The 12,465-nt window shown below is 38.2% G+C and overlaps 1 protein-coding gene across 1 annotated transcript; it reads left to right on the top strand.

Moving 5' to 3' along the window:
* The first annotated feature begins 6,782 nt into the window (after window positions 1-6,782).
* Window positions 6,783-11,197, top strand: LOC112569439 (fibrinogen-like protein A). The gene is made up of 5 exons (XM_025247208.1): window positions 6,783-6,960; window positions 8,354-8,475; window positions 8,793-8,889; window positions 9,590-9,754; window positions 10,796-11,197. The coding sequence occupies exons 1-5, from the start codon at window positions 6,801-6,803 to the stop codon at window positions 10,837-10,839; spliced, it is 588 nt and encodes a 195-aa protein (XP_025102993.1). The 5' UTR covers window positions 6,783-6,800; the 3' UTR covers window positions 10,840-11,197.
* Window positions 11,198-12,465: the final 1,268 nt, after the last annotated feature.

Below are 12,465 nucleotides of genomic sequence, written 5' to 3' on the forward strand. Positions count from 1 at the left end.
TTACCTTGGTATCAAGATCATGTGACGGTATTTCTCACGTGACGCACATGGCAGCTGACGTTGCTATCGCATGGTAAGATAATTATCCGAGAATAGTACTAAACACACGTACACGCATACGATCGTACAGGTCTTGTTCTTTGTGAAGCCTCGCCCCACCACACCTCAACCAGCTACCCACCCCCCACTAGCCTCCCAACCTAGGTCAGGATAGAAAACTGAAGGAGAGCTTCCTAAGCGCTTGAGAGAGGTGGAGTGGATGTTGTTAATGGTGTATGTGTGTGTGTGTGTTGGGTGGGGGGGGTGATCATTGGCTGGGGATACCTGAGGCTTTGAGGCTAACACTAAAGGGGTAGAGACTATGCAGGTGTCATTTGCGCCACCATCAAGGAGACGTTAATCAGTTCCGTCCCAAAAATCGTGGAAAAAAAAAGATTCGAAAGAGGACAGTACCGCCAGGTCCTCGCTACTTGAAAGATTCTCTTTTAAATCCAGTATTTACAATTACCTTTGCTATCTTAAATTTTACTTACCATATAATGTAGTAGTCATCAGAACCTTACATAGGTGAAAGTCGGGATTCATTTCCTAAATATTGTTTGCACCAAACCTTTAGCCAATTAATTATTTACTGCAATCATTGGGTGAACGCAAAAAGATTGGTTTAGGAGATTAATTTTATTTTTACAACTGCATATAATTAAGAGATAAAGATCTGCTGTCACCAAAAGACGTGAACATTTCAAGTTTATGTTCTGTCAGTTAAAGATGGGATATTTGATATTTTTCCTTTTCGTGTGATGACAAAGTCCACACCACAAATGGTGAAATATATCAGGTAATATTTTTAAAATAAAATATATGTCTTGGAAAATAGCCATCAAATCCATCTCATTATTGTTGTTATTATTGTCTTTATGAAGTCGTTAGGGGTTACCACAGTTGTGAAGATGAGCGCAAACTTGAAAATTGTAGAACTTGTTTTATGTTGTGACCAGACATGTTCAAATATTATTTGCGTGAAAACTTGCTACGTTTTTGTTTTCTTCTGTATTTTTCGTATTTTGCTGTGCCGAAAGAAAAGTGAAAACAAGGGATAGACTCTTGTGTTCAATCCTTTCACATTCAAGCAATATTAATTATAATAAAAGCGATAAAACATATTATGGGCGACAGTTCACTTGCGGTCAACGATCACGTTTCGATGACAGTGAAATAAAATGCAAAACAATCACTTATTCATTGTCGTAGTTTTTTCACTGACGCATATGATTCGTCATCCTCTACTTGTTTTATTGTGAAGATCATATACTTTTTTAATCTGTTTGCTTCTCGTGTTCGTTAACACTCATTCAGTTTTTGTCTAGTCTGTTCACTGCCAGCGAAAGATTATCACCGTACGAGGGTGAACTGTCGGTCAGAGCTTGTTTTATGGCAAAAACGATTTACAGAGTCGTAACGAGCTTTGTCCTAAAGCGCATCACAGGTATGCCGACGATACTCAGTTTCTGTCCCTTAGCCCACCATTCGATCTTCACAGTCTGTCCACCCGTACTCACCCAACCCTAGACACAGGACTTTGGCAAACAAAATGAAGCTCAGTGTGGAGAAAACTGAAATGATCCAGAGAACCTCTCCACATACACTTAAACATCTGCCTCACTCCATTTCTCCGGATCCTCCATCACTTTTTCCCGTTGGAAATTTTTGAATTCTTTTCGACACATTGTCATTCGAGTAAACAAATCCATCTTTTTTCAGATGACCATGTTCAGCAGTATCAGACATCTCCTTTCTGTTGCCTCTAACAAACAGCTTATGTCACCATATGTGTTGTAAAGACTCGAATACTGTAAACATATGTTTATAAATCTTCCTTGAGTTGTCATATCAGAGAGTCGTTAGTCTGTCCGTCTTTATCCTGCGCCAAACGCAAGTTCATCTGCACAGTCGCAGAGCTTAACATACTTTACAACAGTGATACCCCTTAACAAAAGCGTTCAAACAACAATAGCAACAATGATCAGAAAGATTGGTGGCTGATTTTAAGGCATAATTTATTTTAAAATTATTACCTGAAATAATTCATGATTTAGGGTGTGGGCTTAGTCATCATTCGAAAGGTAAAAAATATTAAATTCCAATCTTTCAAATGCTTACGGCCCTTTTTGATTACAGAGCTTTATCTTTTAATTATCTGCAGTAGTAAAAATAATTATCTCCTGTATTAGTTTTCAGCGTTCGCTAAATGCTGGCAGTAAATCATTGGCTAAAAGTTTGGTGAATCCCGACTTTCACAGATGTAAGAGTCTGACGACTACTACGTTATTTGGTAAGTTGACTAAGTAAAATTAAGATAGCAGAGGTAATCGTTGTTACAATGTAAATAGTGCACGTTGATTAATTACAATTATTGGTCATCTAGTTTCTAGTTACCAACGGCTAATTGCACTAGAAAGTAATAAATAAATATGTAAGCAGAACTTTTACATTGTTTCTAAAATAAATGAAAAAGTAAATAGTAACAAATTGAGTGTACATGCGAAAGCGGGATGCTACAGACAGGACGCATAAGACTATACCTTCTAAACAGCTTGACGAGACGTGCTTTAGAAGAGTTGATTCTTTAAAAGTTTAACAGTGCTACATAATCGTTTTTCTTCCTCTTTTATCTCCTTCTTCCTTAGTCGATTGTCGTGATGATAATAATGAGTTTGTGATTAATCCAAAAAAAATGCAAATGAGTAGAAATAAAATCGTAGAATTATGCTTATGCATCTTTATTTTATTTTATTTTTTTTTGTAACAGATGGTTAACAAGCGGACAACCATGAAGTTACCTTTATTACTTCTTTGCCTGATCTCTTGTGTTCAGTCCAAAATCACGATACGGTAGGTGACGTGTGTTTAAGGCGGTCATACTATAAAAATGTATTGTCGTAAATAATAAAAATTTTGTTACAGGATAGTATATACATCGCATTTACTGCATTAATCAACTGTCGCATCCTTTTAGTGACCAAATATTGAAACTGACAAGGTATAGGTTTAGATGTCGTATTGATCATGCTGCGATGGTATTGATCTTTATGGAAAAAGGGAGATCATTTATTCTAACCCTGGTCTAATACAGACTTAACACTTCTTTTGGATTCATTGTTTCCTTTTTCTTTAGCTTGTTACATTCTACTGCAAATTGTTGACACCAGATGAGTATCCTTCCGCCCTGAACCTTACTTGCCGAAAGTAGTCCACTTGGGATACACCTTGGCACCTGATATTTGAAGATGCCACACAATAGCCTGACAAGCCTACGAACAATTATAATCTTTGTAGTCTCCATTGAAAAATAATAATAATAATAATAATCTTTGTAGTCTCCACTGTCGGCAGCTGAGGACCGGTGAAGTGGTTATTTGAGGGAAACCTTCTGTCGACATGATATGTTGTGCGCATGCACACTATCAGACACATAAACTTTGACTTGCAGACACAAATACAATTCTTTGGACCGCTTGCTAAGACAATAACGATTTCGGACTGACAATCAGTCACAGATACGTAGTCTCACAGACATTGACACATTTACAGACTTTATAATATCCTTTTCATAGTCACTTTAATAACAGCCTCACAGATTAACACACAATAAATTTTTATTCTTCTTGCAGTATCCCCTTAGCACAAGACGGGGAACAAGTACTTGGCGGGGACAACGACCTGTTCGGTTACAACATTCTGACAGGATGCCCTCTGACATCAGGACGTGATCCGGGCTTTACTCGCCCCATCTTTTCCACCACAGGTCACGTGACCCAAGACTTTCGTTATAGCATGCCCAGTGAGTTGATTGTCTCCAAGGATGTTTCATGTGATGCGGTGTTCGCGTCCACTGTTGTAAAAACGCCGTACGAGTTGACCAAGCTGCTAACTCGTACCGCGCAAGTATATAGTCATCAGTGGGGGCCTCCCTTCTCGGCAAACCAACACTTTCGGAAGCTTCTCTCAGATTTAAAACAAAACATTTTGGTCGTTTCAACTGCTGTTTGCAGTTTGTATGACGTTACTTTCCACGACCAACTTCCATCTTTTCATCCATCGTTCCTGGAGTGGGTCCTTATGCTCAATAACTCTAATAACGAGGAGATATATCTAGCGTTCCTTCACACCTACGGTACACACTTTGTCTACAGGGCCCGCTTTGGGGCCTCGGTAACAGTCGTCCACAAGATAAATGATCAAATGTATGGGCGATATACGCACGAATTGGTAAGATCATATGCAAGCCACTACTCTGCAGCGCTTTTTGGATTCGACGAGACCCTAAGCGATCATCACTACGATGTAACACCCGAGTTTAAAGACGATTTGGAGACTACAACGTTTAGTGTCGGTGTTCCTCTACCATATAAAGGTAACAGCCTGACTTGGTTGACAGCAGTTAAAGACAATCCCAACCCAATCGACTATGAATTGAACACTATAGAGGCTCTTTTTTCGGACACCTTAATGGGTAATGAAAGTTCTCTACAGAGTTATCACATTGACTATGCCACCATACAAAATAACATCATGGCTGTCAAGACCAAATACTGTCAGACTTTTAGGACAGCAAATCTTCTTGACGACTGTCAAGCTACTTCAGGTTTGACACTGATCTCCACAAAGTTGATTGGTAGCTCGACACCTAGAGCCGTTGCTAACCCCGATCAGTGTAATGAGGAATGTTATCAACTTCCGGCGTGCGTAGCTGTGACAATTTGTCCTGGGTGTGACATTGGAAACGTCAGCAACCATTGTCAGATGTTTAGTTCTGTCGAAATCCAGAGTGCAATGACCGACCGTATGTGGAAGACGAAACTATTTGTTAATAAAATGGAAACAGTTGTAAGGCTTCAAGACACAACGGTTGTTGTCAACAGATATTCCAAGACTGACATCCCCACCATCACCTCCATAGACGACTGCTACCCACCTTGTATTGAAGATGCCAAATGTTTTGCCTTCACCATGTTTAAGGTCCCTGAGTCCACAATTAAATGCACGCGCCACACAGGTTCGCTTCTGTCCTTGACACAGGGAACAGGTGTTAGCGTGTACTTCGTCTCTCCGCTGGTGAAGAGATTAATCAGAAGTCAACAGACGAAAGGACTTGTTACATCCACCATGAAAAACGACTGGTACGACGCGGTCTGTGTCATCAACAATGAGTGTCGTCAGAACAACTCGATGTGCTTTTTAAACAGGTGCCTCTGTCGACCAGGGTTCTTCTTCTCACCACGTGACAAGACGTGCTCTGACAGTGAGTATAACGATGTTTTAGTCATACTATTAATTGTGTTTCTATTCATCTCGTACTCACGTTTTCTAGTCAGCGTAAACAGGACTGACCAACACAGGAAGGAGGGTCTAAGGTCAAAATATTGTGTAGTGGAATTTTGTGATTAGACGTTTTAGCCAACACACATGAAGGGAAGCTAGGTGCTAGAACTTTCCCATTAAAATTACAATTTTGAATTTCTTTACCGTAAATTTTCTAATGTGAAATTCCTTTAGATTAAAGAAAAAGAGTTGAATTTTTCTTTTTATTTGTGAAACTATTATGATCTCATTTGTAAACGATCTATACCACCTTTAAATAGTGATATTTAAGTTTTTGCTGTATTTCAGTTTGGGTGATAGAATTGAAAACAGTTTACATAGAATTAAAAAGAAACATGGGTTACTGAAAGCTGGTTCCAGTAGTAGAGTGACGCTTGTCTTCTGGTGTTAATCAAATATAACCCTGTGCTCCATTTTTTTCTGTAAGAAACTTGTGTTTTTGATACCAACATCCATTATTTTTAAGTTTTCGAGAATTTTCTCTTTAGTAAAGTGCTTTGAGTCAACCTTAAATGGTGGGGAAAAGCGCTTTACAAATCAACTTATTATTATTATGATTATTATGATTATGATTATTAGGATTATGATGATGATGATGATTATTAAGTTACTGAGCGCAGTAATCTGTATCAGCATGTAGTCCAGCCGACCTGCACACCACCTTCGTGGAGTATCCTGAGAGCGGAATCAGGGGACATAATATCGTGGCTCGGGATGGAGTTAATTTGCAGACGTGCAAATCTCTGTGTAACAGCATCAGGGATTGTTGGTCCTTCGATTTTAGAAGTTAGTATTGCTGTTTTTTTATATATATTTGTTGATCCTTTTTTGTTGGGGAGTCGTAGACCTAACAGACTAACAGGCTACATTTAATGTAATGTTATGCTGTTCAGAGACCTAAGACATTGACCGTTAGGGTACATTGTATTTACTGTTATAATAGACATAGATTCAACTCACTGACAGTTTAAAATTAGTCCAATGTTCATGAATTTTATATTACAGCACATATTGTTCTAGAACTTTATCTCCATAAGTTGTAATGATCTATGCGCATTTTGCAATATATTTTGTTAATTTATAGGAGTAGGATATAAAATTAACTTTCTTCAATGTAATCAGGAGCTAAGCTTGCTAGTGTATCTGTCACATGTCAACCAGGTATCAACAAATGAGTTATTGTAAAAGGCGACCTTTTGAATTATGTTCTTTATGTTATATACATGTCAGATGTTGTGATTTTTCATAAGATGTCGTCAGACTAGATGGTATGTTATGATTGTGGCAGAGATGTAACAGCACTGCCTATGTTACTCTTAGCCACAGGAGGGCGCTGCCTGCTTCATGACATCGTCTCACGAGAAGGTTTTTCCAGTCTTCAAACCAGTAGAGGTTGGACCCACTACCAAAGAACATGCATGCAGTCTCCTGCCTTATACCCTGGACAATTGTGGTACAACGCAGGTTGCCACAGCAACGCGGACTGTCCTGATCCCAACAGCCGATGCATCTCCAGTACATGTTTGTGTATTCCAGGATTTGTATTCTTGGAAACCGATACCACGTGTCATGCTGCAGGTAAGTTTTTGATATTATTTGTTACTTTAACTCACCAGCTTTTATTTAAATATGGTCAGTGTCTTTGTTACTGAAATAGTGTAGATTTTCTTAGCTTATTGGAGTAAGCTTGATATTATCTTATTATCTACGGAATCGTCAGATAGATATCACTAAGGATTTGCATTTTACATTGTCACGATTGCTGATGTGTTTTTTTTCGACACACTCCCGTCTGAAATCTGTAAGTAAAGAACAGTTTATTGCTGTAAGCTGTCCTGTTCCTGTGCATCTCGATATTTATGATAAAGGACTTTACACATTCAGAAAACACTCAAGTCCCTACTAACTTTGACTTAACAAAATTCAAGGGAAATGGAGAGACGAAGGAGAGAATTGGGCTATGACGAGAGATTTGGTATCTGTTTTGCAGATGGACATGACATGCATCATTATTTTTGTTGACAAACGATCTCCTATAGTACTTAAACACATTTACAGTATTGATGTCAGTACTCGAGTGATATTGTGAGATCTGGAGTATTGTGAAGAAATGGTTTCCTGTTCTTATGTACTATTAAAGTAACAATTCAAGTATTCGAGAATAATATTTCAATATCCAATTATTCTTAAATTAAAGTCGTGTATCTTTTCGGTAATGCTGTTACTAAAAGATATCTACCAAGTGATATTGTCAACATTTTATCAACATTATATCTAGCAGGTGTCATTTAACAATTATTGTTGCTCAGGGTCTCACTTTCTCTCAGTCTGATACGTTTTAAACAGGCAGGCGGATTTTTAGATATTATTCCTGAGTAGGTGTCACTTTATGTATGTAGCTATGTATTGGGTGTAGTCGGACAGACAGGATTAATACAGATGTAAACATTTGCTATATCGTAAATGTTTCTATACATGGGATGCTCTGACCAGGTATAAAGTAGTACATAGCTTGAATGAAAAATTACTTTGCAAAAAAAATTTCAAGAAGTGACATCGCCACCATCACATTTTAAATTATCAAGATCAGTAAAAGCGAAAGACATAAAATGTTACAACTATTTCCCTTTCGGGAATAAAACAGATACAAAAACTGCGCTGACATCTTCATGGCGTTTCAGTGTCATCTATCTCAGACCTGGGCAAAGGCCGGCCCGCGGGCCGCATCCGGCCCGCCTCCTGTCTCTGACCGGCCCGCCCGCTGGCCCGCCCGCCAGTATATATACTATATATATATATACAGTATTAAGTTAAACTGAATTAACTATATTAGTCCGGCCCTCTAAAACCATCTCAATTTCTCATGCGGCTCCTTGGGTAAATTAATTGCCCACCCCTGATCTATCTAGACGACCTTTCTCGGTAAAATTGTTTTTTGATTATTCTTTGTCACATAAACGGTTGTCAATAGGGTCATGTCTAGACTGGAAGAAAACAGGAGGCAAGTCAGGTTCCTACTTCATTCAACTGCCAGGAAAGAAGGAGCAGCTAAGAGTCTGGTGTGACATGGACTCTGACAATGGCGGCTGGCTGGTACGTCACGGTGTTTGTGTGTGTCACGTGTACAATTCTGGCAAATTCTAAAGGTGCTTTACATCTCTTCAGATTTGTCCATGAGATGTGTTTTACAAGGATGTATTATAGGTAATTTAATGTAGTCCAGGCTTGAAGTGGGCATAAAATTAATAACTATCCTCGTAATTTGTCCGTAACATCGATTACAATAATTATCGTCATTACAGCAATGATTTATTTTATAAAAGCTGGTAAATGTGAAGTATTAGCGATGTAACTGTAACAAGTGACATAGTTTACAAGTGTTAAAGGTAACAACCGTGTGTCATGGTCAGGTTTTCCAGAGACGTCGTGACGGGTCCATGGACTTCAATAGGAACTGGGTGGAATATGAAAAAGGCTTTGGTGACATCACCGGGGAGTTTTGGCTGGGCAAGATTTCTTTTAAATACGCCTCTCACTTACCTGCTTGATTTCTCTCTTGAAACGAAAAATAAATGACTGCATGCATTTTAAGGAACTGAAAAAATATGAAATTGTTTAAGTAAATACACCCACATTGCAGTTTGCTCAATGTTCTTTGTTTCTGCTCCGTTCAGGAATAAATAGTAGTAGTAGTTATGCATACACGACTACCTACATGTCTTAACGTTGATATGCTTTTAAAAAATTACTTTTCAGAAAGAAGAAAATGTCTGGCTATATTCTCCGTTCTTTTGTTCTTTTCACCATATATCAAAAGCGGTAGATGTAAGATAAAAGACGATTGTTTAATTATTCACAGAAAACGTGGGTAATGAACAACACTTTAGAGTATTGTCCCTTACAGTGCAGGTAATTTACTGTGAAATTAGAATTAGACCAAATATATTTTGTCTACTTGTCTCTTTCCAAAGATTTTGATTGAAATTACTTTAAATTGATAATAAAAGCCATGAGCAGATATTTAAACAATTTTAATAGTAAAAAATACGGGAAAGCTTTATTTCCTTAAAACATTTATATTTTCGTGCTTGAAAGGAATCAGCTTTTCTTTCCTCTTTTGTAAATGTTCGTGGTCTAAGAGTGGCAATTAGTGTAACATCTTCTTCTATTACTTATAAAGGTTTTAAATTTAAATGTTTTACTTTAGGTTTATCGAATCTTCACGAGCTGACCAAAGGAAGACCACACCGACTGCGTATTGAGATTGGGCTACAGAATGGTAATCGTTCCTATGCTAACTACGCAATATTCAGGGTGGACGGTCCTGAGACGAGCTACAGACTACACGTGTCCAACTACTCGGGTAATGCAGGTATGTGTACAGCAAAATGTCTGAAGGTCAACCTGGACGAGTGTTATTTTGATGGTAAATAAATAAATTTAGGTGGTTAGATTCTCCATTTAGGGATATGATGTGAAGTTGACCATGCTGAAAAAATCTTTTCCAAAATTACTAATGACTTTTACACCTTGTAACACAGCATCCTTAGTTAATTCCAAGCTTTGTTTACCTTGAAACAAACAGAAATTAATACGAGCCCCACTTAAAGATGTATACTGTCCCAAATAAGTATTGGCAAAAACAATAGTTATAACATTTTTCCTTCTCACCTACCCATACGGTTTGTTCTGCGCCCAACCTTTTAACGCCATTGAATGTCCACCAAGCCCTCCTGTTCGCGTTGCCCTCACTTTTCTTCAAAATGGACGACCGGCAGAGCGCGGGGCGGGAACAAGTGCTATCAAATTGGTCGCTTTATTATTATTATTGACTTTCAACATTGACACATGTTACAAAGAACTGAACACGCGGAAAAAGGGGTAGAGGCAGACGATAAAAATAACTAGATTGAGAGAACACAAGAAACAAGTGTCTCGTTTTTGTTTTTCATTTTTAAAAGGTTTTTTTTTCGAAGTAAGTCGGCTTCAGGTATGAGAAAAAGTAAACTATACCTCCAATCCCATAACGCTCCTGCAATATATACCCAAACTTATAACTGCTAGAAGCCACAGTTTTTTTCTATTATGTATTAAGGTTTATCATTCAACATTGTGTGCCAAGGAAATTTTTTAATGAGATACTGTTCAAATTTTAAGTTTAATTAAGAATGAGGTTACTTTTCTATTTTAATGAAATGTTCCAAATTTAGTCTGGCTGTAACTAATTTATGCATCCCTCATTATCATCTGTGATGATAGTGCTGCTGATTTGAAAAAATAAAATGTTATTTTAATTTTGATTTAACCACTAAAGATGTAACTACACTTGTAACGCAAATACAAGCTTAGGTATAGAATTTTTCAAACGCAATTCTACTACTGTACGTATACGTGTATGTTTATAAAATTACAGAAGACAGTTTAACTCGTCACAACTCAATGAAGTTCTCAACCTAATGACCGAGACAATGATGCTACATCTCAATACCACTGTGCTCGAGATTACAACGGTGGCTGGTGGTTCTTGTATTGCCATCCCTCTAACCTCAACGGCATCTATGGGGAAATAGTTTGGAAAGGCATCACTTGGAACAACAAAGCTGACTTCACATTCACCGAGATGAAACTCAAAGAAGTGTGACAAGGCGCCATCTGCCTCTAGGTGGTGATGATCATTGCCTTTTTTGTCGCCATCAATGTATTCAATGACATTACAACGGGCACACCTGAGTTTAACAGTGTTTGCCAGTCCGCTCCAGACACTATAATACGTTCTCTGTACAATGATGTGCGCGTGTAGTGTCATAAATAAAGATCAAAGCAATCTGAAAATTGTTGTTGTGTCTGTGTAGTACTCGACATAATCACCACTAGCGGCGGCAGCAGCAGCAGTAGTACTATTTAATGTCTAGTAATTTTAACATATTGCAATTCTTTCTCTGTCTCGTTCTCATTCTTAAATGGCAAACATCGTGAATGAGAAATCGTATAATAACATAACTAGTATTCATCTGTCAACCTCAGCAAAACGATTGCTTTAGGCTGCACTAGTCGTGTGTATAACTTACGAGAGAGGACACAACTGAACCACTGTAGATATATATGTTCGTGTTTATTTTTTGTTCCGAGCCAAAGACTATCACGAGGTAGGACACAAACAAACCCTCTAAACTTTAACATTGCGCTTGATCATCTAAACTTTGCATTTTAAAACAAAGCAAAATACCTGATTGAATAACTTATTCAGCTTTTAAGGGGAAGTAGTCTGTACAGTAACAGTTTCGAAAGGTTAAAGTAGTTGCTTCCCTTAAGTATTGATCAATGCAAAGAGAGAAGTGTTTAATGATGCTACCCTTACTTATGAAGGCAGAAGCCTTGTGATCTAGACATCTTAATCGAGTTCAAACAAGTACAATAAACATAAACGACTAAATAACGGTGAGCATGAACGTAAAGTAAGGCAGAGATAGGAGTAGTTAGGGAGGAATGACAAGTTATGGTAGTAGTTTAAGAACGAGGTACGTTTTAAGAATGAGGCAGGCTATTTCATATACAGGGGCCATTAGCCATCTAGACGCAATAACCAATTACAGTCCAAACATCTCCAGTCTGATAAGGTGAATAAAGAGCAAACTGACCTTCAAGGTTGGTATGGAACACAAGGAAGATCTATGAACAGAGAATTACAGTTGACGAACTTAGACAACACAAATGCCGGCATAAGCTACTTGGTGGAGGCAGCAGAGATGTCGCTACCCTCAGCAGTTTGAGAAAAAAATGGTTTTGCAAACTGTGTTGACATGGTTCTTGTAGTGAAATGATGTGTAGAAAAGAACTAGAGATTTCAGATAGACTGGTAAAAAGTGATGGTGGATCTGGAGAAAGCAAGTGATGCTATACAGAGGCAGATGTTTAAATGTGTATGTTCAAAGGCTATCTGGTAAGACTTTAAGTTTTTTCCCCCATTATCTAGCCAACAGTAAGTGTTTGACAGAGTCAAGGAATCATTGAGTACTGGTAAATAGACCGTGGAGTTGGAAAGCTGGGCGAAGGTAGCAGGCAGGCCCGTTCTTCGCCCCCGAG

The sequence above is a fragment of the Pomacea canaliculata genome, linkage group LG7, assembly GCF_003073045.1.
Source record: "Pomacea canaliculata isolate SZHN2017 linkage group LG7, ASM307304v1, whole genome shotgun sequence".
NCBI lineage: Eukaryota > Metazoa > Mollusca > Gastropoda > Architaenioglossa > Ampullariidae > Pomacea > Pomacea canaliculata.

What these genes read in the sequence shown, in the direction of transcription:
- LOC112569439 (XM_025247208.1), top strand. Translation starts at nt 6,801, where the DNA reads ATGCAGTCTCCTGCCTTATACCCTGGACAATTGTGGTACAACGCAGGT. An exon ending in TACCACGTGTCATGCTGCAG is followed by an intron (nt 6,961 to 8,353) that starts GTAAGTTTTTGA and finishes GGTTGTCAATAG; the next exon opens with GGTCATGTCTAGACTGGAAG. An exon ending in CTGACAATGGCGGCTGGCTG is followed by an intron (nt 8,476 to 8,792) that starts GTACGTCACGGT and finishes TGTCATGGTCAG; the next exon opens with GTTTTCCAGAGACGTCGTGA.